Source organism: Monosiga brevicollis, genomic scaffold (genome assembly GCF_000002865.3).
Source record: "Monosiga brevicollis MX1 MONBRscaffold_7 genomic scaffold, whole genome shotgun sequence".
NCBI classification, from domain to species: domain Eukaryota; class Choanoflagellata; order Craspedida; family Salpingoecidae; genus Monosiga; species Monosiga brevicollis.
This window is the reverse complement of record NW_001865044.1, coordinates 287,462-314,963: the sequence shown is the minus strand read 5'-3', so window position 1 is coordinate 314,963 and position 27,502 is coordinate 287,462. Positions and strand designations below refer to the sequence as shown.

Below are 27,502 nucleotides of genomic sequence, written 5' to 3'. Positions count from 1 at the left end.
CACTCTTTGAAATGGAATCCTCCGGTTGGTGTGCAGACACGCGAAGAACAGACCATCTACGAAACGTGCTGCCAAAGGCAAAGAACGGCGCAAGGTGCTTCCCAACTTTGCCTGCCCAGTCTTATTGGCGTCATCCAGCAGAGGCCATCCATTGACTCGCTTGCTCGGGTCTGACTGTTGTAATGGGCACGTTGCATGGGTTGGATAGATGCGCGCTGCCACGTCCCTGTTGAAGCAAGCCCCGACCGAGCAAGAGCGTCTTGTGGTTCATGACATCTTTTTGAGCACTCGGGGGCTGACTCGCGAGCTGGGGCCCACTCAACGGTTTGTTCGCTTCTTCTCTCAACATGCCTTGGACTCTGACACGTGCTGATTGTGATCAAATTTTCGATACCCGAATTCGCGCGTGCACATCAGCTCGAACTCATGTTACTGCGTGTGCCGCAGATGGATGCGCGACACGGAACATTCCACGATCGAGATGTGCCACCCTCAGGAGCGAAACATCCACAACTCCATCTTTGGCGGATTCCTCATGAGGGAAGCCTTTGAACTGGGCTGGATGACCGCCTCCATGTTTTGCGGCACGGTACATATTCGCGACAGCTTTTTTTTTTTTTTTTTTGGTGGTTTTGTTGGTGGCCCGGTAACGGCTACCCCAGCGTCGTTAGATCAAACTAGGACACTCGCGGGTAGCAATCACTCATGCTGCTGGCGCTCACACGTAGCATGCATCCTTCTTATCAATGGATGACACATCCTTCCGTTTGCCCGTGCCAATTGGGTCCATTCTGCGTTTCAAGTCGCGAGTAACCTACACGCAGCCTTCAGCCAAAGTGATTCTTGTGGATGTGGCCGCCGAAGTGGTCAATGTTGAGTATGTTGTAGCCCCCCCCCCCCCTGGTGCCCGAGCCAAGTCTGTTGGTTGTTGAAGTCACTGGTCGGGTTTCCTGCTCTCAGGACGGGCGACTCGCAGATTACCAACACCTTTCACTTCACGTTTAGCGTGCCCGACAAGGCCACAGTGCCACAGGTCTTGCCCCGCACGTATGAAGGTATGATGCGCCGCTATCATCACCACGCACAGTTTGGTTTCCACACCGTGCACCGAGAGCAATCCAGGCCGAGCCTCATGCGGTGGCCCTTGACGGTTTATGTGGGGTTTGGGCAGAAACCATGCTTTTCTTGGACGGTCGTCGTCGTTTAGCTACAGGCCGGGAAATCTGTGCCGAGGTAGCGCCGCACCTCCTGCCCTTTTACGAGGCTGCGCCCGAGAAGCAGACGTGAAAAGAGTTCAACCCAAGTCAATTTTTTTTTTTAAACCTTGAACCGAGAATGGAATACGCGTGGTCCACGTTGGTGTTCAAAACTCCCTTCGCGTCTTGATTCTCTTGTGTGCCTCGGGACCGTCCATCTTTAGAGGCAGGCCACCAGACATGCTTTGCCAGCCCTCTTCCATCATGTGTCGAGGAAGAGCTAAAGCAAAGCTGTGGCCGTCAAGTAAACAAGAGATTTTGAGAGAGAAGAGAGAGAGAGATTGAGAGAGAGTTTTTGAGAGGGAGAGAGAGAGAGAGAGAGAGAGAGAGAGAGAGAGAGAGAGAGAGAGAGAGAGAGAGATGAATTGGTTTGGAGAGAGAGAGAGAGAGAGAGAGAACACAAAACGCAATCAAGTCGGTTACGTGTGCTGTGGCAATGTGATGTGGTGATGCTACCCATTTTTCTCTTGGACTCAAAAGGCAGCGGTTGATGTTGGAAGAGGCTGCGGGCGGCGAGGAAGGGGAGGGACATCCATCGAACAGACTGACCAGGAAGATGGTTGACGATAAGCTTTTTACGGAGCGGTTTGGCTATGCGGTTCTGGCCATCGCACAGTCTCTGCACCCGAATCATCCGCAACACATTCTGGGATGGCTGGTGCTCAACTTGCTGGTGTACGGCACGGTGGCTTTGGGCGGCCGCGACCCCTTTAGCATTTTCTTCATTCTCTGTGCGGCGGGAGCTGTGCTTCTACATTTGCTCATGTCGCACCAACGCCGCTGCGAACATAATGATCGTCCAATCACGTAAGTTTTTTTTTTTTTTTTTAGCATGTTGATAACAATTTGCCATGTTGTGGTTTCGTGGCCGGTTGCGGCGTGACGTTGAGCCATGTCTCTGACGCGTGGCCCACGTACCCGTCACTTCGGATAGGGCACAAGAACACGAAATGCTTGACACGGTCCAAGCTCGTCTTGAAACGCTGCACAACTGCTATCAAATTACCATCCAAACCCTCAACCCATTCAAGCCTGTGAATGTGTCCCAGACCAAGGTGGGTGCTAGGGGTCCCACGGTCCTTTGCATGATAACTGGCCTTGTTCTTGCTGTCGCCTCATTGTTGCTATCCTGCCCTGCCGGGCTGTAGGAGCGGAGTCAAGCCCTCAAGCTGGCGCTGGTCGCGGTTGCTCTGGCGCTTCTGTCTTTGCGCTTCTCTGCCACCCTCATTCTCCTGGTTGCGGTCAATGCGATGGCCATCTATGTTCTGGATCTTGACCTCGTCTCGACCTCAATCCGCCTCAAAAACTGGGTGCAGCATCATTTGCCACACGCCGGTCGACATTGAGGAAGGACAACCATCTCTTTGTGGAGGGTCTGTCTGGCCGTGTACTTTCTCATCATTGCTCTTTGCAGGTTTCGTGTTTTTCTGCTTGTTTGCCGTTTTCCCTCATCTTCTCCCTTCCTCAAAGCTGTTTCGGACGTTGCGCGCCGTGCGCGTTTTGTTGTCTCGTGGAATCTACTCGTTCAAAATATCCTGTGTTTTGACGTGGCCAAGTAGTGAGCACATGGTATCCCAATCGAGCTTCTTGTATTATCTTTTGCTTCTTGCCGCACTAGCTCTTCTCCTCCTCAAGCAGGGCGAAGCCTCACTGGAAACCTCAATCAAATCATAGTGTACAACTTGGCTTCTTATTCCGCCCCTGCCCATCTATCGTGCTCCTTCTTGGTGTTTGCCCATCGTGTGGCTGTGCTAGTCGTGTCAGTGCCGATGACCTGTTTGCTAATATGACCATATGTGTGCGTGTGAGTGAGTGAGTGAGTGAGTGTGTGCGTGTGTGTGTGTGTGTGCCCCTGCGCCCGCGCCCGAGCCGGTTGCCCGTAGATCCGGACAACCATCTCATCTCTCATAGGAAGTCTTACATGGATGTATGTTCATCGACTGCACCTCCTCCAGATGAGGTGTCAGGTGAAAGTGTGACGTTCTGCACGTTTTCGCAGTCACGAGTTAATCAAGAAAAAAAAAAAAAAAAATCAAAAAACTTTTAAACATCATCACTGGCGAGGACCTGCTCGGAACGATCCGATCGGCAGTGCGGCGTTGGCTCGCGTCAGCTCGTGCCTCTCGAGCACTGCTTCTGGAGGAAGATCGTATGATTGACCGGTTGGCACCAGCTGGTAGTTGTCGTGGGGTTGCCCGCTACTGTATGAAGCAACGTGGTTGAGCTGCCGCAGAGCAATCGAGGTCGAGAATGATGGCAGGGAGCCACACCCGCGAGAGCGGGTAAGCGGGCGGCGCAAGTCAGGTTCATGGCACGCGCCCCAGCCGCCGCCACACCCGGCATTGGTCCTCTAGGCACCCAAAAAAGGCATTCTTTGCATCGGCTTGCACAGTGGGCGGTGAATTCGGTGCGGGGGAGTCGCATCATGTTGGGCCGTTTTCTGGGCCGCTTACGGCGTGGTAGCCCCCGCCTCCTGCTCCTGCTTCTGCTGGGTGTCTTGCTTTTCACGAGCCTGGCTCGGATCGACAGCGTATGGAGGCTTATTCGGCCCTCACACGGGTCGTCCGATCCCCGCGCGCCAAGTGCTTCCCTGCCGGCGGCAACGCCTGGCACTGCGCTTGAGCTGCGTAGCCTCGTCCTCGAACCTGCCGTCGCGCTCTCTCAAATCAACGCGGCAGCCAGCCCCTCGGATGAGGATTGCGTTCGTCTCTTTCGTGGTCTATCCCAGCACCACCGGCGCGATTTGGCAGCATATTGCTTGGATCGTTCACATCTCGGGCACCACATCAACTGGACTGCCCGTCTCCCTGTCAGCAAAGCTTGCCTCCGTCCCTCTGTGGCCTGGGACGCTCCGCTGGAAGGCGGGCTTACGTATGGCCTGGCCAACGAAGCCGTGTCGTTCCTCGTCCCTTTGACCACCCGTGCAGATGTCACCTTGATTGAGCGATTTCGGGATGATTCTTCCTTTATCAAGGCTCTTGATCCGAGCGAACGCCGTCGACTGCGCCAGCTCAAAGCTTGGCGTGAAGCTCGCCTATTGCCAGAGCGACCCCGGCTGCACGTCTCGCAGTGGGCGCCCGGTAACCTTTGGCGCAGCAAGCTGTTTGTAAGTTGAGTGATCTAGTTCATACCTCATGTTGTCACTTTCTCTGCGATCCTTCCTCCACGGGGGCGTGCCCGGCCCCTACACCCTTCTCACCTGAACCCTTTTTTGACTGGCATGCATTCACGCGCAGAGTTTCTCACCGCCCCGTGACACCTACCGCATTTCACGTGCCATGTATGAGGCCACGATCGTCCCCTCGGACTGGGCTCAAAATTTTAAAGAGATTGATGAGTGGTAGGTCAACGTGCCTCTCGAAGGAGCCGCCCCCCGGCCCCCCCTTTTTTTTTTCTTTTTCCCTGGTACAGATTGTGTGCACACCAGACCCACACCCAACTGGGCCTTCGTGTTCTTATTGTAGGTGGGTGCCATATGACGGCATGAAAACAATTTTGGTGGACAACCATGGCGTCTCTGCAAATCGCATCCATGTGGTCGAGGAGGGCTTGGATACACGGCGCACATTCAACCCCGATCTTTTCGATTACGCTTCAAGCCGAGCTCGCATCTACCCCAAGGATGCCCAAGGCGGCTTCATCTTTGTTTCCATCTTCAAGTGGGAAACACGCAAGGCGTATGAGGAGCTGATTCGAGCCTTTGTGACTGCCTTTCCAGGCAATGAGTCGGTGACCCTCTTCTTGCGCACCACCCCACCACAAAGTCTGCAGGATATAGTGTCTCGACTGGTAGGCAAGCGCGATGAACGGATACGTGTTTTGGAGCGCCAAGAGGACCATCGATACATGCAGATGCTTGCGGGTGCGGACGGCTTTGTGGCTGCCACGCATGGCGAGGGTTGGGGCCGTCCCATCATGGAAGGTGCGCTCATATCAAGGCTCTGTCCGAAGCGGGTCGCTCACGTTGTCCCACGCCATTCTTTGTCGGCATGGCAATGGCTCATCAAACTTTGCTGTGCCTCTAAGCCATGGCCATGGGTTTGCCCACCATCGCCACGAATTGGTCTGGGCCCACGCAGTTTATGACGCAAGATACCGGGTATCTGTTACCAGTCAAAGGACTGGTGGCGGCCACTGGTCTTCCTGGGGCTGACTCACGGGCTCAATGGGCAGACATCGACGTGGGGCTTCTGGCAGGGCTCATGAAGCGCATTGTTGAGCACCCCAACGAGGCACAGGCCGTCGGTGCCCGCGCCCGTCAACGCATCGTGCAGCATTATGATCAGGACGTAAGACATGCCTGTCCATTCTGAAGCTTCGTTCCTCGACATGGGCCTGTAACCAACCCCGAGAGCTCATCATTTTGATATCGTGCACAGGCCATTGCCGAGCAGGTTCTTGATCGCTTGCAGCAAGCTTGTGAAAGGCAACAGCGAGGCATTCTTCCACGCCACTTGGACACGCCGCATGTCCACCCTCGCCGCGGCAGCACGCCCGCCCCAACGACACCACCACGCCGTGGTCGGCATAAACGCCGTCGTCGAACGACGCGGCGGCCGTCCGGCCCCCCACCACGATCATAACGAAGCATCTTTCAGCTTTGAGAGACATCAGACAACACTCTCCTCCAGCATCCGTTTGGGTAAACACAAAACCCATATTTTCTGAACTGTATATGATTTTGCACCCCTTGCATTTGGGTTCAAACCACGTCCTGTCGAGATGCCTTTGCTATTCCAGATGCGAGCTTCTTGTTGGATCGAGACACCCTAGTGCCTTGATCTTTTCCGAGTAAATTCACACAACTGACTCAATGGACGATCTTTCGTTGTTCACAAACGTTCAAACACCATACAGCGACACAGCGACACAGCGACACAGCGACACAGCGACACAGCGACACAGACACACAGCGACACAGACACAGACACAGACACAGACACAGACACAGACACAGACACAGACACACAGACACACAGACACACAGACACACAGACACACAGACACACAGACACACAGACACAGACACACACACAGACACACAGACACACACACACACAGACACACACAGACACACACACAGACACACACACAGACACACAGACACACACAGACACACACAGACACACACAGACACACAGACACACACAGACAGACAGACACACACACACACACACAGACACACAGACACAGACACACACAGACACAGACACACACACACAAAATTGATTGAAATCGAATGTCATCATTTTTATCTTTTGGCTCAACGTTTTTTTTTTTTTTTTTTTTTTTTTTTTGGGCGTCGTTGCTCGATGTGGTCACACCGAGTTGCCTGAACAGGTCACGATCACCTCCTCGCGCTGGACAACTTGAAGAGGCGCGCGTTTCATGCGCATCGATACTGGTGTTGAACGTGTTTACTTTTGGTCGGGTTCAGGAGGCTAGCTGGCGGGTGGGGCGAGACAAGACAGCCATGTTGCGTCGTTGACCGACTGTTGCAGGATCACGCCGCTGATCCGGGCCCCATTCAACTCAGGCATGTCCATGCTGGCGATCCTCTTGGGGGCTCTGCTCCTAGGAAGCCAGTCACATGTGACATGTGCCCAAAATGCCACCGAGCCTCCAAATGTCATCCGTGGACTGACTGATGATACAGACACGCTGATCACGCTCTGCGTGTTCGCCGTCATCTGGCTGACCACACTGACGTTTTACTCGTCGCGGCTTTTGGGCTGGGTGGTCACCAAGTTACTCGGCCTCAATCGCGTGACAGGCGCCACAAAAAATCCACCCTCCATCCACATTGGCTCCATCTCCTTTTCTATTATCTCTGGCAAGATTGCGTTCAAGAACCTGCGCTTTATCACACGGGACTTTGGCTTGACCATCGTGACCGGCGACATCCGCATCAGGTAGCTTGTAGCGTCGTGCGCCGTTCTGACCCAGCACGCGGCCTCGGTACAAGTATCGGGTCGGCACAGCTCACGTTGAATATTGTCCGTGATTTTCCACCGCGACTGGTCCGGGCTTGCCGATTGTCTTTAGATATTGGCGACAGGCCCGTTACGAGCCGGCTGAGACTGCCGAGCGCAAGCGCCTGCTCATCAAGCTCAATGGCGTGCGGTACCACGTGTACAATGGTCAAGTTTCGTATGGTCTCATTGCTCAAGCCATTGATGAAAGTAAGTCGACGGCAAGCCTGTACACCATGGCTATTGCACCCATTCATATCCGAGCTTCATTCTGATCATGCCACTCCTTGCAGTTGCACCAGGCATCCTTGACAGCAGCTACCTTCCCGAGGCCGCCAGTTCCGACAGCGATGATACATCTCCTCCCGTTGTCCCAAGCAAAATGCCTTGGTTCATGACCATCTTCCCAACCATTCACATTTCCATCAGTCAGTAAACCTGTTTGGCCGGAAACCTGACAACGTCTTTGCATGGCCACTGGCATTGGTTGATCTCTTGCAAGAGGGGGGTCCCTGATGGGTATCAGATCGCTCAAGCCGTTTCTGATGCTTCATGTTTGTTATTTTCTCGACTTTGCATTGGGCACTTGCTGCTGGCCTACACAGTTCGCTTCCGCTACCTGGCTGGCAACCACCGCCTGCCATCGCACCTGTTTTTCACAGCTAGGACATGCAAGCTAGTCTATGGCATGGCTGAAGAGCGCTTCCAGTGTCCTGCCGACGCATACACGTGGGGCGTGTATGGAGACATGCTCAAACCGCGGGTTAGTGCGGCCAAGCCCCTAATCGCGCGCTTTCTCTTGCGTACCGTCTGCACCCCTCTCATCCCAGGCTCTCCTGTAATTCGCCAGTTGCGTATCGTGCCCAACGCCTCATACTTGGACAGCGATGGAGACGCTTCAAGTGCCACACAGGCCGAATCTGATGGCGTACACACGCGGCCAGTCTCAACTAGCGACACGCCACGTGAAGTTGGAACGGATGGTTACGTGCGCTACATGCCCACCGCCACAGGCGGAGGCGAGGAAAAGCGCGATAAAAAATGGAAAAAGCACCAAGTCTTGTCAACGCGCATGGTCAAGTTTGGCTACACCATGACCGAGCCAGGTTTGGTTGCAAACCAGGAGCCTGACCATCCACCACCAACGTGGCGCCTTGATCTAGATTTCGACGATGATGTTGACATTGTAGGCTAGACATCTTGCGCACATACTTTTGGCCAGCTGTTGGCGACTGGCCGCTGACGTTTGCACCCACTTGCTGCTGCAGGGCTACCCCGCTAGCTTGAATCAGCAACGAGCTTTCTTGCAAGAATTCTTCTACCCATGGGACTATCGAGATCGCAAGGCCACCGTGCCCGAAAATGTAAGTCGTGCACACAAGTCAAGCACCTCCGCCTCCTCTTTATTGCTTCGTTCAAGATCACCCCGAGCAAATCAAGTATCACAGATTTCTTTCTTCTTTTTTTTTCCCTGAACTTCTCCGTTTTGGGTGTCATGTGTCGTGACTCTCGCTTTTCCATTGCATCACGGTACAGCCCGTCCTGCGTCCGTTCAAGGAACTCGAGGTGAACGTCAACTTCAAAAAGGTTCGGGTTGCTCATGTAGCCATGCCGACCATCTAATCCGGCCCGTTTCTCTTTTTCCCTCTTCCGAAAAGCAGTGCTTATTTCATGAATTTGCTCGCTGCTGGGTTCCCTGGGCTGACGCAGCATGTCAAGGCGATTTTCACATTTGAAGGCATCCCCTTCTTCTCTGACTTGGGCAACAGTACGGCCAAACAGGAAGAAGGTCCGTGTAATGCGTATCGAGTGTTGTTTTTGTGATCGTCCCATCCTTGCGCTATACTTCTTTGCAACATGTTTCGAGACAACGGTTGCATTCGACAGCATCTCGTTCATGTGTCAGGCAACTCGCGCTTGCAGTGGCTCACCCAGAGCATCTCATGCTTGATTTCGCTCTGCACAGACATGATCCGTATCCTGGCACCAACTGGTACAGTAAAATTTACCATGCCAGCCTACATTGAGCCCAGTGGGTTTGATATGGAATTTTCAGTCGACCTCCTGCGCACCGAGGCAAGTGCCCTTATGCTTGCTTCACTTGCATTTTCCGAAAAACAAACAAAACAAGAAATTGACCTGGGTGCCGCCTTTGTAGTCGGAATGCATTATAGCCACCACGTCGTTGCATTTCTTCCCCATGCTGATCGAAAGCGCCGATCAGATTGCCATCAAGGTATGTGTTCCGGTGGTGAATCAACCCGTTACTTTTGTCTTGAGACGGGTTGGGGCAGATTACTCTTGGCATGCGAATCTTAAGCACATGCAATCGTTCCGTGTACCGATCGTCACCAGGGCAAACTCAGTACGCCATTGGCATGGTATGCTCCATCGGTCATGGACTATGATGTCGTCTTGACAAAACCCGTGCTCCACCATGTTAAAATGCACGTTCCATTTTTCATGGTATGATTGTGTCCATTTCCTTTCTCACTTTTCACGGTTGCACCTGTCACGAATGCACACGCACGGATAATTCTCACATGCACGCACGAACCGTCTTTTGCCTTTTTTTCTTTGTCTAGAAATGGTTTGAGGAGCTGGCGGGACAACCGACTCGTGATAGCGAGTCGGACTTTATACCTTCCCACACCAACGTCCGCGTTATGGCTCGCGATACACATCTACTGTGGGTCGTAAACAAGTATGTATTACCCCACCAGGTCTGAACCGGGCTTCATGGGAACGACCCCGACTTTTTTGATGACCATTTGCACGCCTATTTAGAAACAACTTTATTACCAATCCCGTCATCATGCAGTCAAAGTTCGTTTTCTTCCCCGTCTCATCGCAAGGCACCCAGTGGCTCATTTATCTGGCTCGCTTCCTTCTTTTTGCTCACTTTGTGTCTGTGCGATTCTCTGCCCAGGAACAACTCAATTCCGATTCCAGTGTCCATGCAGCCAAAGTATCTGTTGCTGCCTCCCAAAGAGCGACCTCGCCACAACGAATATTTGGACATGTGCAGCCCTTTACTCGAAGTGACCTTTGCCATCAATTTTGATGAGTTTGCGCCCGTCATGGCCGAGTCCGTCTACGACATCCATGCACCACAGGGCCTCAAGGTGCGTGCGTCCAAAATGTTTTTTGTGCAGGTTCTGGTCACTTACCTCCTTTTTGAAGTATGGCATGGCTTGGCAAAGCGCCTCATGCAACGCGTGTGCTTCGTCGACCCACGGCTCGCAGGCTGACTTGCTTCTTCCCGCGGACCATGAGCTCTCACACTGCATGGAAGATGTGGCCAGCCAGTCACGCTTGGTGCTAGACAATCTGAAATTGTCCATCGGTACCACTTTCCACTATATTGCTGGTGACGACTTGCAAGATAGTGTGCGTGTGTCCGTGCGGACGTCTCGCGCCAGTGGCGCCCTGACGGGAGTGATGGTGCCACGGTACGTCTCCAAATCACATGCCACTGAATTGTCAAAGCAGCCCTACGCTGGATCGCATCGCTCACGGGCCATTGTAACATGGATACCGGTGAGTAGGCTTCATGCTTGGTATCGCAACTACTTTGATCTTCAATGGCTCGTGACCAAGGCTGAACGCGCTGATGGCGGTTACAGTTACAGTGCCCATCGCCCGATCTTGTCAAATGCGGATCTTGGCAACGATTTTTGCTTCGTGTTGGATGTAGAAATTGGTGCCATGGATGTGCGAATGCCCAGCACGCTGCATGCTCGCTGGCCGTCAGATCCATCATTGGTGATTCAGCATGGACATTGCGGCATTCATACCAACCCACAGAATGTCAGTATCGAGTTTTTGTTTGATGCTTGTGAAATTCGTTTCCCAGGCAGCATATCAAGTCGAGCTCTTGCTCTTGGTCAGATCAAGGCCACACTGGACTCTGTATATGGTACGAGTCTTGCGGTGTTGCATTTGCTTTCCCTTCTCTGCTCTCTGGTACCCTTTTGCATTTCTCTCTCTGTGAACATCCACCTCCCACATCACGTTCTTTCTCTTTATTTTGCAGGGTCTACGGCGGAGAGGCAATTGTATGCCGACAACTTCAGCATTGACATGGCGAGTGTTGCTGGTCGGCTCTCACGGGACGACTTGGAAATCCTGGGCGCTACGCTGAGCAGCTTTTTGTACCATTGCAATGATTTTTATCATGAGGAAGAAAGCATGGAGGTGGCCTTGCAATCGTCAACTGCCGCGGTCGTCTCGGCTGATAATGCCATGACGCTAGAGGTGCGTGCCGGCCAGCCATTGGTGGCTTGAAGACGGGCTTGGTGTGTCTCATCCTCACAACTTTCGCTTTTGCTGGGCCCAGGGATCACAGCACGAGCTGCACTCGGAGAATTCGCCACTGGCAGACTTGTCTGCCACAAAAGAAGCCGGGTCTAACACAATCATCCACCGTCCTGCCCGTGAGCGTAGCCGACCCGGGCGAAAGATTGGCCGCACACTCACCAGCAATTCGACGCGATCCTCGGATTTTGACCATCGCCACGCCGAATCACAAACCCTGGAGGCATCTCAGGACAACGAAGCGCTCAAAGAGCTGGGCGCGCTGGGCAAGGCACCGCCGGTCTTTGTTCTCCGGGCACAACTGAGTAAATTGGTTGTCGATTTGACTCCAGACTCTGACTCCTTTACGCGCATCGAGATTCCTCTGATTCAGTTGTCGTACGACACTTTGGTTCGGACCGACTCGCATTCTCTCCTGCATGTGCACTGCAGCGATCTCCTGGCCCGTTCTTTTGTGTCAGGCGGTCTGAATGATCCTCAAATCCAGCACGTGCGTGCGTTGTTGCACTGCGACGCCACGGATTGGATTGAGGTTGCTGCCTTCCACACAGGGTTTGTTGTGCGTCAAGCGCACGCGCGCCCTCGCGTGGTTGATAACGAGCACCGACTGCAACGTCAGTTCCTGCTGGAGCAGGACGGCACCACTCATCAACTCAAGCGCTGGTTCTTCATGGACGATGAGGCCCATTATGACAACGACAACCACGCATGTCTTACCCCTCTGCGTTCATCCGATAGCGAGCTCGACTCGGATGTCGATATCGATCGATTGGCCCGCAGCCTCGACTGCCGTGGGGCTCGCGTGTCGTTCAATGGCCAAGGCGCACTCGAACCAGATTGGCAGCCTGAGATCCGCATTGACCGAATTGAAGAATTCAACGCACGTCAAGATAAGCCTCGCGGTTTGTCTCGACCATCACAGCCCGGAATGCCTCGCGTTCAGTCGGCCCCGAAGGGGCTCTCTCTCTTGCAAGACACCAATGGCCCCGCAGCTCTGCAAAGGCGCCGGTCAGCGCCAAGTGTACGCGGGCCTGCTGCTGGTAGCCAGTACAGCGCTTGGCCCTCACGTGGGCTGGCCGCCGTATCGGGCTTGCCAGATGTGCCGGAGCTTCGAGCGGAAGCGGATGTTTCGGGCGAAGACGGCAGCGGCTCTTCGGGAGCAGTTAAGCAGCGCCAGGCGTTTGCTTCGCGCTACTCCTCTGCTCTCTCACCAATCTCAGCCAGTCTTGAGGAACCGCAGACCGAAACAAAGGAGCAGCAAACTGTCAGGGATGTCGAGCAAGCTGCAGCCAAATCGGCAAGCAATGTGCCGATGGCTTCCCTCTCAGCATCGCCAGCCGAGCTCGATCCGGATGAGGATTCACATACAGACAATTCCCTCGCGCCAATTCCTGAAGCCCGTCCTCCACCCACCACTGGGCAACGCCGGCAGCTGTCCAGCGCCGCACGGAATTTGAAAAAGCACCTGCCAATTTCGCTTGTGCTCTCGAGTTCGGATGACGATGAAGAGCTGCAGCAAACTCAACCCGCGGCAGGCTCGGTCGATTCTGGACCCTTGCAGGCTCGACAGGCGCGACCCTCAACTGCCGCGGACGAATTCGTTTCGGCCTCATCTGGGTCCAGCGACTCAAATGCGAGTGAAGCGTCAGAGGACAGCTTTGCATCTGCCCGGTCCGACAACCTTGCCGCTTCTACTGGGGCAGATATCTTGAAGGGAGAGCTCATGCGCCTGCCAGCATCATCTGACGGCGCCCTCGTCCATGGCGTTGAAAGGATCCCGAGCCGCTCACCCGTTGCATCAAGTCATGCGCGGGCTCACTCTTCCAATGGAATCGCAGAAGATGATACTGAAAGCTCGTCAAGTGGTCGCACCCAGCCAACAGCATCACGTGCGACCCCATTGCTTCCATCACCTTTCCCATCAGCTGATCAGCGTGCCTCCGAGACGGCCAAGACTGCAGAGCAGGCGCACCCCTTGCAGCCCCTTGCCACTCGCCCACGGGTTGTTTCTACCACGACTCCTCGTGCTCTTGGTGGTGAGCCAAGCATGCGGTCTACGTCCCTTTCCTCTAATTTGTCACCCCGGCACGATCATCAAGCAGCTTCAAGAACACATTCTGGATCCCTTTGGTCCACGCAGTCCTCATCATCGGATTCAAGTTCAGCGAGTGATGAGGCCTCTGATTCGGATGATGGGTCTGTCGTGGACAGGGCCCCCGTGTTTTCTCCATCAGATGCTTCTGTGGGCCAGCCAGAGCAGTCCGGACTGCAGGGTCGACTGCATTCCTACTTAGACCTCCAGGTGCCCGTTCCAGAGGAGGAGTCTGACACGGGCACGCCCAGTGCGCGGTCGTTTTCGCCAGAAACGGAGGCAAATCTTGCAAGCGCCTCGTGTTTATTGCAAGGTGGGTGCAATTTTGCTTCGCGTACGCAGCACGTCTTGTCATGCCAAATTTCATCCGATAACGGCTGAGAACGCAAAGCCATGCCACTCATTTTCCTTTTGCTGAACTTTGCTGGGCAGGCGATGTGGAAATGGGCTCCGTACAGCGGGAGTCCATGGGCGAAGCCAGCGTGGCGAATCTGGCTTCGTATCTTTCTGTGTACGAGGTAGTGGGTGATGATGGTAGCTCAACACTACGAATGAAGGTTTGTGACACGTTCCAGCCGCTAGTCCGACGAGCTTTGGTCTGCTGGACGTCTGACGCCAGCGTGTTGCCGCTTCATAAACAGATGCAGCCCAGCGTGTCTCTGAGCGCCGTTTCCCATCAATTCCAAGCCGTCAGTGAAGATGAGGATCCGCACCTATTTGTCACTGACAACAGCTTTGATGAGTGTACTTCAGCCTCAGTCCGCTTTAGTCAAAGCGTGCAGCTGGTCTTGACTCCGTTGCTGCTACCGGTACGCATCGCACATCCTACTCAAGCCATGTCCTCCTCACTTCATTACGGTGGTGGCCCATCATGGCACAATGATCCGCCCGTCGATTGAGGGTGCGTTGGGTTGGGTATCTCACTTGCACTGGGGGTTGCTGGGCCATAGTCTTTGAAGCAGTGGTGCACTCCACGTGAACCAACGGACATGGATGTTGCATTGTGCTTGGACGGGTTTAATCATCGCCTGCAGTCTCTCCAGCGACGGCATGGCAATGTGTCAGTGGACTCAACAGCAGATGATGCAAACAGCCCTGGTCGTGCCACGTCTGCTGCCGGTAGCGGTTTGGACGAGTCAGCGCGGGCACTTGTCACCCAGAATTGTGTCAAGGTGTTGCTTGCACGATTGAACCTGCGCTTTCTCCAGACTTGTACCGTAGCCGAGGAGCTCACCCTACCCATCCGTCTGGGAAAGGCCCCCATACTGAGCCACGAGCGAGTCAGTGGCGTGTCTGAGTTTCAGCTGCTGCTGCAGGATGTGGATGTGGCCGTCAGCACGTCGCAGCTAAGGCCAGATGCTTCCAGCACAACATGCTCAGCATTGATTGGTAATTTGGGTTTCAATGTCAACTGCACGCCCAATCTTGCACCAAAGTCCTTGGTCCTATCTCAGGGCCTAGTCGAGCGTGCACAGCGGCTGCACAGCTGCAACGACTCCATTGACCCAGCCTCCATTGACCAAACTCGGGGTCGCTTGCATTTAGCCCACGCCTCTATCACCAACATGCGCTTTTCCTTGATCGTTGACCATGAGCACCGTCCCGACTACGCATCGGATGATTTGCTGCGAAACTTTTTGCTGCAAAAGGCCACCACCGTCCGTGCCAGTCTCATTTTACCGCAGTTTGGCCTGGCAGCAGTGCCCCATTCCTTCTCGATCACCATCTGCTCGGTATCAGAACTCATTAAAGACATTAACGAAGCGCAAGAAGCTCTTTCCCAAAGCATGCAGCGTGCTCAACACCTGCGGGGTGCCATTTTCTTTCGCTTCTTGAAAAATGGCAGCTTGTTTCTCAAGAATCCAAAAGTCAATCTCCAGCCCGTCTTGCGTCGAGGTGCGAACCTGGTTGTGGAGGCCCTTGCTTGCTCTTTGCTCGGCCACCGATTGTTTTCATCAAGTTGGCGTTTTTAGCAATCCTCACGGCCGATGCCGCCTACTGCCTTTTAGATTTGAATCACATGCTGATGATTCTTTTCGCTCAAGTTGTGAAGAAATGGCCTTCCGTGCACAGTCAAGGCAACAACGTTTGGCAAGATTCACTGCACTTTGCGGCACAGCTACCAGATGACTACGTGACAAAGGTGTGGCTGGCCACTATCCTTCTGCTTGCGAAACCCGCGTTTTTGCTTGAACTTTGGGCGTTTGCTTGTGCTTCCCCCCCTTTTTTTTTCTTTATTTACCCTTTCCGTGCGGGTGTGTATGCGTCTACACATACGACTTGCCCTAATACGCGAATCTCATACTATGCTTGCTTGTCTTTTAGAGGAGCGAGATTCCTGCCTTTTATTGCCAAGGTGAAACAACGGATGTGTATGAGCGCATCGCACAGCTGATCGGCTTTGATTCTCTCAAGAAGATCTCGCACGCGCACGACTTGATGGGTGCGCAAATCCAATTTGATGTTAGCCTGGCAACTTCAGCGGTACGTGTCTTTGTTGATGCAGTTTCCTCGTTGCCTGGCATTTGTAATTACGATGTGCACTCATTGCGCCAAGCTTGCTCATCGCCCGTTGTCATGTGGTTTGGTTGTACCGACGTCAGATCCACTTGGCACTTTTTGACCCAAGCTCCACCTACTCAGCGGCCCATCCTTCAACTTACGGCTTGGGCAAGGTTTGCATCCATGCCAAGGGGGATGTGTCCTCGCAAGTTAACGGAGCGGGTGACGCGGACCCTTCAGCCGACCTTTCTCATGTTGTCATTACTCAAGTCAAGTGAGTGAATCGACTGCAACACACAAACAAATAAAACAACAACATTGTGTTGTTCGGTGGAGAAAGGCTTGTCGTGCTCAATGCTGCATGCCTTTTTCTCTCGCATTTGCCGTGCCTAGGTCCAGCTTGGTTTGCACCAGCACGCGCGTGGAGATGAAATCGTCAGATGCAGTATTGCGAATGGGACAACACATGCATGCCACCACGCTCTTCCTGACCCGGAAGCCGCATCACCGACCTACTAAACAGGCCAGCACAGAAAGCCCCCGCCCAGTTCGGCCTCGAGACTTGGGAGCAGCAGCCCGCGCCAAGGCGCAATCCCTGCAGAGCCAACCCCACCTGCACTCCAGTCGGCGTCACATGTTACGAGACTTGTCCGAGAACAGCGTTTTTGAGACATCAAATGACTTGTCTCCCTTTGAGGCCACGGGCGCGTCGCTTGGTCCACACGTGGATGTTGAGCCCGGTTCTGCTTCACGAAAGCGAAGCCGCCGTCGCATCTCGACCAGCAAAGGCCATTTGCGTTCTGCTACAAGCGTCAACAGCTCTGCTCGTCTAGTTGAAGCGCTTGATGGGCGCGAGAGTCCCGAAACCCTGATGGCTGACCCTCAAACAGCTCATCTGCAGGGCTTCCGCTGGGCATTTCAGCACAATCTCAATCTGGTGTGCACCGGTTCGCTTCATGTGGAGGGGGCCGTGATTGAGTCCATCCCACGCCCGAACCTCAAAGTGTTGCTGGAAGCCAAGGACCTGGCCTTGTTGCTTGGGATCGAGGGCCACGCAGTGCAGCGCAGTGGCGCCACACAAGTCTTTGTTGATGCCGTCAATGCGACGGCAACACTACAAGAAATCAACATGCTGTGTCAACAAGCAAACGATGCCAGCGGCTCGATATCGCCTCGTCCTTCCATGTCGATGCCTGCTGGTGCCGCCAACACGCGCGCCAACACGCGGCGCGTTCGCAGTAGCTTGGGTGTTATAGGACAGACAACCAATCCTTATGTTCAGAGAAAAGGGGGTGGGCCGCAGGTCCGCGCGCGTGCTGCACGGCGACGGGCGGCCCTGCATTTGGCACGGCGCGGTGATTCGCCCTTTTCTCGCCAGGCGTCGCACCACGGATCTCACTTCTCGCAGCAGGTGATGCCTCATGCCACGTGGGCCAACATGGTGACATTCAACCTCAAACCAGCTTCGCTCCATGTTCGACACCGCCCAGCGTCCAGCGGCGTGTGTCTCGAGTATAACGGCGCAGAGCTATCTCTGATGGGGGATCCGACGGCATTGGCCGAGGCTATCAACCACTGGAACGCCATCGCCGCGTATATGGCGTTGCTGCCCCAAGCAACGGATGAGGGTGATGCATCCGAGGCTGGCATCCACATGGCCACACCACGCGTCATTGGTTCGTCACGCCGAACAAGTTCAGCCAAGCATTTGGTCTCGCTGCGCGTCAACTTGAAGGACACGAGCCTGGCCATTTTGGACGGTGCAGTCATGGAGCTGAGCTACGCCATCCCTTGCATTGAGGTCATCGCATCGGCACCGGTTCAGGAGTCACTGTCTGACTGTCACGTCGAATTGACTGTGGCCGAGCAGCTGTTGAAGAGTAAACAGCAAGGACTGGAGCCCCTTCTTTTCAGCGTTCCAGCCGTGTCTACGGCTTGCGCAGTCACAAGTTGCGAACGGGATTGCGACCCCAAGTTTTTGGCTGCCCGGCTGGATCACAGCCACGGCATCCTTGTGGGCCGGGCTAAGGGTGAGGCGGATCGGGCAAATTCGAGCATGTCACTCTGGGCTGCGCAGGCTGGGCGCACGCTTGCCCCGCCCCGGCGAGTGCATCATGCCAAGATTCGTCTTCGCGTGCATGCCATGCATGTGCACATGGATATGAACGCGCTCAACCACATGCTATCCCTGCAACAGGTATATTCGCGTAAGGTGGACATAATCTCGAGCGCAGTGAGTAAGCTGGAACGGCCCCTTTCGGCTGTGAGCGAGGCATCGCTTCTGTCTCCATCTGCAGCGCGCTTTGATTCTGAGCCCAGCACTTCCTTGCTGGTGGATGCGCATGTGACGGCAGCTCGCCTTTGCTTTGGCGTCGGCGCCTCATCCAGCGCGGCCATGGTCGAGCTTCGCTCCCTAGTCGCCTCTGCAACCTTTCATCAAGCTTTCCAAGGTCTGAATGTATCGTGCGAGCCGCGCTTACAAGTCGTGGATTTAGCCGCCGGCCACCGCTCGCCGGCTGAGCTGTTGGCGTCGCTGGATACAACAGCACCCGGCGCCCTGCGCGCTTCAGCGGAGCTGGAAGTGGTTGGCTATCTAAATAATGCTCACGGCATGCACATGGTCACCAACTCACGCACCGTCAGCGCCGCAACCACCGACAGCACCACGGACGCGCGGTTTGGCATTGTCATTCAAGTCAACGCACCCTCCATCTACATGCCACCCTCTCTGATCAAACCCTTGGTGCGATTGGGGATCGAGGCAAAAGCGTCCGCCGAGGATTTTCAGAAACGTGTTGCTGGTGCCAAGACGCACTGGCGTTCGGGGGAAAGTCTCCGTCGAGTGACGGTGGCTCGTTCGCGCAGTCTCTTTTCTATTCGCATTGCGGTCAAAAACGCAAGCTGCCGCGTGCCGCTTACAATGAGATTCAACTCGCACGATCAATCCGTGCAATTTATTGTAGGTTTGCGTCTCATCTGTGTCGACGCACATGGTGTGGCTCTCTGTGTGTTTACGTGTGATATAGCTTGCTTGGGGAGGGATACGCAAGCTCAAGTTTGAGGCCGGGCCGACTCTCACACGAGCTTTTTTCAATCCGGCCATGGACTAGGTTTTGGCGCTCGAGCATCTTGATGCTACGCTTGATGACGGCCAGCTAGGCTTTGGTGATTTCAAGTCCTTGGTCCTGTTTTGGACTGTGGGCAAAGCAACAGATCACCCGCGCGAGTTTTTGGTCAAGGTGCTCCATGCGCCGGATCTTCCCATGAATTGCGCTGAGATTAGCCATGGCCAAGTCAAGTTTCATATGAAGACATGGTACCCGCATGAAGGAGAGGTGGGCAGCGTCAACACAAGCTTGAATTTCACCAGTACAGGGCTTGACATGCACGTGAATAAAGCTGCTGGTGGCCTCTTTGCGCAAACGGCCTACATCGTCCAGGTTTGTGTGGTGTGGTCCCTAGACTCCCTGCTCGGTATCTCTTCGGGCTCTCGGGCTCCCTTTGGGGCTGAGCTTGCTTGTGCTGCTGGTGCGCATGGTAGCAACCCGTCTCACTGCACATTATGTCGCGGGTGCTCTTTTCATTTATGTGGCGATGGTATCAGGTGATTGCGCGACAAATGGAATCACTAGCCCTGACGAGTGAAACAGATGCGTTGTATGCGCGAGCCAGTCAATCCAAGGCACAGCAGGACCAAATTTTGTTGGCGCTGGCGCGGCGACAGGAGGCGGCGCTGGCGCAGCAGCTGCGCGTGCACGCTGATCCAAGTGTTCTCGCCTTGATTCGCAAGCAATTGGCCGAGACACAGCGCATGCTTCGCTTGCGAGTACATTCTTCTCAAGTCCCATCTAAATCTGAGACAGCACCCACGCCGGCATCGCATGAGGCGAGCAAAGATGTACCCCAAACACTGTGGAACACTCGTTTTGATCTGAGTCTCAACTTTGAGGCAAGCGAAATCATTTTGCATGGTGAAGAAAGTGGATCTCGTGTACCCCGCCGTCAAATTGGCAATTCCAGTCAACGTCCTTCCTTGGGTACGTCCATGCCGGCTTTTTCATTTCTTCTGCGTGCACTTTGGATTTTAATTCTGCCCACTTGGCGAGAAAGAGCACGCAAAACAAGAAAAAACAAATGACTCTAACCTGATGCTCCCCTTGCCTGTCCTACTCGGGGTCTGTGCGAGGCAGCTTCAATTCGTAGGCTATCATCGTCCCGAGATACCAACAATAGCGAGAGCTTTTTTGCCATCCCCAAATTGACAACGCGCTTGACGTATGCTGCCCGCCCGCCGGCAACTCAGCACGAGTCGGGTATCGAAATTCGCGGCGTCATGAACGTATCCACGCGGTCGGCTGGCGCTACAGATATTCTCGAGGTATGCATTGGCTCGCGCAGTGGTCGATTCACCTCGGACCTGCAATTTGTCCTGTGAAAGCAATTGAGGTTGTCGCCACGCCTGTTGCTTGTGTGCATTACGTGCATGCGCACCCACCCGCTCTGCCAATTGTTGCTGGTCGATGTTGTATTACCCGTTGCTTGCTGGCTGATATTCTGACCGATGTCCCCCCATCTCCTTCCTTGTGTTTTGGTAACAAATCGCTAGCTGCGCTATACTCGGCGATCTCTGGATCTGGTGCTGGCTGTGGCTGAGAATTTCAAATCGGAGTATCGCAAGTGTGTGGATGATGAACGTCAGCAGCTGGAGGCCTTTGTGACTGTGCTGGACGATCCGCGCAACTCAACAAGCGTTGAGGACCATAGCACACCCGTGGTCGGGGCCGAGTCTGCCATCTATATGTTTGATCTCAAGGCTAGCGATGGCCGGCCGATTGAGTTTAGCTTTCACACGAGCGTGGATGGCATTTGCTTAATCTTTTCCTGCGAACCGGACAGCCCGATTGAGGGCCGCGTGCAACTGCCGGCTATGGACATTGGTATTTCGTCGTCTCGATCCTCCACCAAGCTGGCTCAGGCGCGGGAGCGGGGCGTATTTGTGTCCTTGGATGCCAGCCGTGTCTCCCTGTACGTTTATCATCCGTACTCAACGCTCAACAGCATCAACGAGAACGAAGCCGAGGAACAATTCCTTGCCGAATCAGCAGTTGCCCTCTCCGTGACGGGGCTGCATTTCCATGGCTCTCGCAAAATATTAAAACAGAGCGCCGGCGAGGTTCGACGCCACTTTGCCGCAGCCTTGGACGTGGACGACGTGCATGTGAATTATGATGTTACCAAGTTGCGAGACATTGTGCAGTTTAAGCGAGCCTGGTTCAACGCCAAGGTGTTCAAGGTCTTCCAAAGCCGAGACGAGACCGAGCGAGAGACTGGGTACACGGGGTCGACGGCCCCTGGACCCGAGTCATACGGTGTAGGTCCCGTGAGCACCATTCAATCGCGCAATTCAACGCGACGTACAGCGGCGGCGCACTCCGCCAAGCACGCGCTCGCGGTGCCTCGGCTCGCGGTCGACAAGGACACGAGTAGCGGATCAGGTGCATCAGCGGTCATGACCGAGGACGCCAGCATGAGCTTTGCATCCAGCGAACACGATGAAAGTGATCTTGCCACCCATTTCGACCTGTCAGGGGAGGAGGGCGAGCAATCAGACGATGAGGAGGAGGAGCGCTCGTTCGTCTCCGGTACAACCAGCAACGATCCTCTGCCGGCCACACACGTGCACATACTCATGGCCATTACGAAAACACGTGTGGTCATCAACCTGGATAAGTTGCTTGGGCCCATGTCCCTGGCTATGGATGACTTTGCCACGCGGTACAGTGCGGCGGAGGTCCCGGATGCAGCGCGCACCATTTTGCTGCCGGTTGTGCATTTGTCACGGTCTTCCTGTCGGCGTCTGGCTCTAGATACGTTGTCCACCACTTCAATTTTGCGCGCGCACATGGAGTGCTCTGGGTTGTCGACTGGTTATTTGCGTCGGCAGCAACTTCTAGACTCACTCAAGACGCAACTGGCGACCGAATTCCAGGTGAACGCAGACCTCCTTCAAGCGCGCATGTTTTACCACCATCCGCTCGTAGCTGTCGTCGATATTGCCAAGTTGCGCGCGGTGGCCAGCGATATTTATCATCCGGTGTTGGGTGAGACCAGTCTGCGGCAGGATGCGCATTGTCGAATCGACTCGGAGCACTTGCGCCTGTACATGTCTCAGGATACCCTGCCAGCCTTTGTGTCATTGGGGCAATGGCTGCAGGACACGTTGGAACAGCAACGGCAGCAGTTTGCGGAGGTGCTAGAAAAGACCGATTTGGTGGAAGGCCTATCGGATGAAGCAGACGGTCAGGGGCAGGCGTTGTTCGACAATGGCTTGCCCATTGTGCCTTGCATCAACGGCACCGTGCACGTCGCTGGCGATGAGCTGCTGGTGGTTTGCTTTGGCAACAGCTTTTTGGATCGCGACATGTTGCAAGTTGGCATCAAAGATTACGTGTACACCTTTAAGCAAGAGGCATGCAACAGTGAGGCCGACGTGCAATACACGAAGCAGACGTCTGCCTTGAAGATTGGCCATGCGGACGAAGAGGGGCACCTCATGGTGCGGCTGGCCTCACGTCCTGCATCCGAGCGCGTGCACCAGGACATGTTGCCCTTGGAGTGTTACAGCATCGCCATGATCAAGGCAACCAATCTGCAGTACATTTTCGACTATCCCAAGTGTGACATCCATGCCATCAGCAACGTGCACTTTGATGGCAACCGCTTGGTAGAAGGCTTGTTCGCGGTCGTGCCGTACAAGGCCGTGTATGTTAACGTCGATCCTGCGGTTTACCTCAAGCTGCGGCAGGTGATATCCATGTACACAAGCCGTTACAGCAGCCGCTTGCAACGTGCGGCTGGGGCGCTGACGACCGAGGCCATGACAGCGCACGCCGATGACTGGAGCTTTGTCTGCTTGACGTGGGCAGAGGCGCCCGAGGAGTTGCAGCAACTGGCACGGCGAAGGACGGGCAATGAAGGCGGGGCAGCCTCCTTTGCCAAGCATGGATCGTGGTGCGCCTTTGAGTTGGACTTTACAATGAAGCAGGTCTTGCCGACCAATTGGTTCTTGAATAGCCTGATTCGCGAGCCCCACGACGACATCAACCGGTTTATGGCGGTGCACGTTCATGCGCAGGCGGGACATGTTGTGAATCAACTGGCTCAAATGTTGGCCAGCTTGTCGCGCAATGACACGCGTCGGGCATCGGCAGTCAGCCGCGATTAGACGTGCGCTTGTTTGCCGGGCGCTGTGCGCCAGAAACAGGATAGAGGGGGGATTCCATGTGTCGTTTCCAGACGGCGAATTCATCATTTTAAAGTCCTGTTTGTATTCCTCTGGGGAATGTTGTTGTCTTCACAGTTGAGCCGGTCATCAAAGAGGTTCGGGATTGAGAAGAAGAGTCGATTGGGTGTGTGCACCAGTATGACAGCGAAGACAGATCGCGGCGACCACAGGCAGCACGCAAGTACGCCGCTGGAAACGGGAGTATGAACACAGAACGAGCCAAGACTTGGGCACCGCATCAAAGCACGGGCAATTGACCCAACTAAAGAACAAACGAGCAGGCGTTGGTACAAGCCCCAGCCGCGGCGGCCAAGCTTTAAAACAGACTTGTCGCGCAGAACTGACTGGCCCGCCGCACTGCGAGAAGGCGTGAAGTAAATCACCACGCGGGTACAAATACAATCAAGACATGTACAATCCTGGATCGCGTTCCAGTGACATGGAAGAGCAGCATCACACACCAGCAAGATTAATAAAGGCGAGTTAAAAAACAAAAAACAAAAAAACAAAAGATCCACACCGAGAGACAATATAAAAATGATGAGCCCCGTTGGGTTTAAGGAACGGAACAAAATGTAACAGCGCAAGTACAAGACACTCAAAATCAATCGCTCAAAATCAATCAAAATTAAAATTGGACAAGATACAAGGCGAGAACGAACAAGTGCAAGTAGGGGATGGCAGAGCATGCACAGAGATAGGGACATGCCCAATGTCGAGCGCGATGCAGTTTTCAAAAGACCGACAAATCGGGCAGATCCAGGGCGCCGACAGGCTGGAGCCACGAGGTTGCATCGGGCAGGCGGACTGGGGGCAGCGGACTGGCGGGAGGCACTTGTGAGACGCACGACGCGTTGGCCATGAGTTCGCTGTGGAAGGCGTTGGGTGGGAAGGCGTTGAGTGTGGCGTTGAGAAGGGCATCTGTCTCCTCGGTGTTCAGGAGGGGAAGAAGCGCGTCTGATGCGGACAAGACGGGGGAGGTGGCTTCAGCCAGCAGGTCCTCGACGTCGGTCATCATGTCGCTGGCGGCATCAAAAGTGGTGTCGGCAAAGGTGGCATCGGCAGCAGTAGCCCACGAGGCGGTGGCCAGGAGATGGTCAGGCAGGGGCGGGCGGGCCGTGGCTTGGCGAAGGTCGGGGGACAGGTGTGCGGCCCCAGTGGCGAGGGGAGGCCCGACGCTGCGCAACTGATCCACAAGCGGCTCGGTGTATTGATCCTGGGGAGAAGGTGTTGGGCTGCTCGTGTCGAAGGCTGTTGCCGACGATGAGGACGAGGACGTTGTGTTGGTGATGGCAGCGGTGGTGGTGGTAGTGGCGTGCATGGAGGCACGACGTCGCTTGCGTGAGAGGTTACGGGGGCTCTTGGCGTGAAGAATCTCTGAGCGGTGATCAGGGTGGAGGCTCCAAAAGTTGCTGCCGCGTGTGCCTTCTTGTCGGACAAAACATTTCTTCATGGAAAGGTTGTGACGAATGCAGTTCTGCGGAAAAGGGGAGGGGCGGAAGCCGAGGTTGGTGAGTGGCCGCGCAGGTGTACAAGGCGAGCGGCCCTTGACCCCGCATCAAAACCAAACAAAACCAAGAAAACCAACAACCAAACCAAACAAAAAACCAAATGCCTCGTACCTTCCACCAGGGCTTCCCGTGGCGAAAGTAGGGGTATCTTTCTTGCACCCATTTGTAAATGTCGGCGACCGTGGCACGGCCCTGGGGGGCGGCGTCAATGGCAAGGGCAGCGAGTTTGGCGTAGCTGAGGGCAGGCTTGCCATCTTCTTCCTCATCAACATCGTTGGCCTCGAGAACGATGGTGGCGCTGCTGCGATGGGGCGGAGAGCCGGGTTCGGTAGGCGTAGCAGCAGATGAGTAAGATGGGGGTCGTACGCCGGGTTGAGCTGTGTTCGGCAGTGATGGTTGATAGGCGGAGGCGCCGTGGGCACTGGCCGCAGAGGAGGAAGGGATGTCAAAGTCGGCACTGGACAGGGTGGGGAAGCCATCACCGGCAGGCAAGGGTATGGTGGACATGTAGTTTTCGGCAGCGGCAATAGCGGCGGCGGCGGCGACACTCGTATCGTCCTGCCAGTTGGCGGCGGCAGCCATGGCAATGGGTGCAAAGCGCGATGGACAAAGTCAGTGGGGCGCTGTCGTAGAAAAGTAGTTGTTGAAGTGAGCCGCAGCCGCAGCCGCAGTGGTAGTCGTAGAAGCAGGAAGAGGTAGGAGAGTTGAGGGGAGCGCCCGGATAATTCAAGTGAAAAGGGCGACCTGGTGGAATTCCAGGCCACAGCAGTGTGTGAAGCAACACCAGGGTTACGACATCAAATCGCCTCAAAGGATCGAGGCACCAAAGGTACGCGAGTCTGCCACCAGAAGAAATCAATCAATGTGGTGGGCCGAACGGCAGTGTCGGGCAAGCAATCAGGCGACGAAAATGACAGGAGGGAGATCAAAAGCGCAGGAGAGCGCCGGAGTTCACCAGGGCAAGCAATCAGAACAAAACGGTTTGATTCCGTTGCAAAGGGAAAAGAGGAGAGAGAGGGAGAGTAAATGGCAGCCGGCCAAAGGTGCGGTGGCAGCGCCAAGTGTCACGGAGATTGGGAAGTGGTGGTTAAGCGTGTGATGTGTGGATGGAGATCCGAGACAGGGAAACAGGGAAAGAGAAGCCAATGGAGCTGGCAATCAAGCAGGAGCAAGATGAAACATGGATCAAGAGGTGAATGCATTCAAACCCCCGCAGCGAAGATGGAAAATACCCGATCGAAGAGCAGCCCGCCGCCAAATCCAGAGGGCTGCCATAGAAAAGAGGAAGAAAGAGAAGAAAGAGAAGAGAGAGAGAGAGAGAGAGAGAGAGAGAGAGAGAGAGAGAGAGAGAGAGAGAGAGAGAGACCAAAACAAATCTCTCTCTGTGATCAGGGTGTCCCCAATTCTTTATCCACACAAGCAGTCAAGGTAAAGAGAACAACAGCAACAACAAGAACAGCAACAACAACAACAACAACAACAACAACAACAACAACAACAACACACTGAGAGGGCGACAAGAGTAAGATGCGCTTGAAACAGCGACTGGCGGCGCGGCCTTTTTTTTCGCAAGCCGGAGGAAGATGCCCAAAGATGTAGAATAGGAATTTCTGATCGAGGGGCAGACCATGGCTCGCCAAGCCACCATCGCTGCCAGCGCCGAGCCACCAAGGACCTGTGCTCGACCCCCTTTCTTGCTTGCTTACGGCCCTTGACTGTCTGTACCGCCTGACTGACTGACTGACTGACGGCAGCGTTCCGTTTTTGCAGCAGCAGCAGCAGGCAGCAGGCAGCAGTACGAGTTGCCTTGCTTCTGACCCCAGGGTTACGTGTGTGTGTAAGTGATGTTGATGTTTTCTGTGTCTCTCGCATCAAGTGTGCGTGGGGACTTGGTTTTGGTGTTTTGAGGGTGTGTGTGGGTTGATGATCGTCCAAGTCACGGTGTGCCACAAAAAGTGGGGTTTGGGGATGTGGGTTTCACCTCTTCCCCCAAGCCATTCCCTGCTCGCACACTTTCCGAGTGAGGTGCAAGTGCTTCTAAGGTTGAAAGGACACACACACACGCCTCTGACCTCTGGCGCACACCACTACCAAAGACATTCACCGGGTCAGGAATGATGACGGCTCCAAGCAGCAACGATGACGTTTTCTTGTCCCAAGACTTGGTGTTCTTTATGGGTTTTGTGGCGATCATTGCTTCGTTTGCGGGTGTTAAGACTTCTGCAGAACAACAAGTGTGGTGCAGACGTAGCTGCGGTAGGGTAGGTCACGGTTGATTCCCGTGTTCTGTGTGGGTTTGTGTGATGTGTTGCATGGTAAATCGCTTTGTCGCAGCCGCGAAGTCGAATTCGAATTCGAATTGAACGACCAACTCTTGGCGCCCTCCCACTTGCCATTTGGACGTGCTGGCCCTTTGTGGCGTTGGTTGTTGCTTCTCTTGAGCTGGGTTGCTATCGGGGCGCCCCCTGCCATGGCTGGTTCTTGTCAGAAAGGGCAACCTGAGACATCAACCCGACCACGGCCAGTGTAATCCTTGCTCGGAGGGGATAAGACATGGGTACGCAACA

At 54.6% G+C, this 27,502-nt stretch overlaps 4 protein-coding genes across 4 annotated transcripts; 3 read left to right on the top strand and 1 right to left on the bottom strand.

Moving 5' to 3' along the window:
* Positions 1-1,812: 1,812 nt before the first annotated feature.
* Positions 1,813-2,602, top strand: MONBRDRAFT_7334 (uncharacterized protein; the record flags this gene model as incomplete). The annotated part of the gene is made up of 3 exons (XM_001744958.1): positions 1,813-2,063; positions 2,191-2,311; positions 2,405-2,602. The coding sequence occupies 3 exons, from the start codon at positions 1,813-1,815 to the stop codon at positions 2,600-2,602; spliced, it is 570 nt and encodes a 189-aa protein (XP_001745010.1).
* A 1,426-nt stretch (positions 2,603-4,028) lies between these two features.
* On the top strand, positions 4,029-6,068 carry MONBRDRAFT_20619 (uncharacterized protein). Its single transcript, XM_001744957.1, has 5 exons — positions 4,029-4,362; positions 4,493-4,596; positions 4,721-5,178; positions 5,283-5,545; positions 5,636-6,068. The coding sequence occupies exons 2-5, from the start codon at positions 4,535-4,537 to the stop codon at positions 5,837-5,839; spliced, it is 987 nt and encodes a 328-aa protein (XP_001745009.1). The 5' UTR covers positions 4,029-4,362; positions 4,493-4,534; the 3' UTR covers positions 5,840-6,068.
* Positions 6,069-6,794: 726 nt separating this feature from the next.
* MONBRDRAFT_7332 (uncharacterized protein) lies at positions 6,795-23,364 on the top strand (the record flags this gene model as incomplete). Its single annotated transcript, XM_001744956.1, has 18 exons — positions 6,795-7,168; positions 7,302-7,438; positions 7,834-8,414; positions 8,497-8,592; positions 9,387-9,464; positions 9,814-9,932; positions 10,158-10,353; positions 10,412-11,147; positions 11,265-11,485; positions 11,568-13,950; positions 14,070-14,446; positions 14,672-15,533; positions 15,647-15,780; positions 15,963-16,121; positions 16,241-16,413; positions 16,533-19,132; positions 20,360-20,517; positions 20,746-23,364. 18 exons carry the CDS (start codon positions 6,795-6,797, stop codon positions 23,362-23,364), a joined length of 12,003 nt encoding a protein of 4,000 aa, XP_001745008.1.
* A 793-nt stretch (positions 23,365-24,157) lies between these two features.
* On the bottom strand, positions 24,158-25,517 carry MONBRDRAFT_24510 (uncharacterized protein; the record flags this gene model as incomplete). The annotated part of the gene is made up of 2 exons (XM_001744787.1): positions 24,158-24,901; positions 25,047-25,517. 2 exons carry the CDS (start codon positions 25,515-25,517, stop codon positions 24,158-24,160), a joined length of 1,215 nt encoding a protein of 404 aa, XP_001744839.1.
* Positions 25,518-27,502: the final 1,985 nt, after the last annotated feature.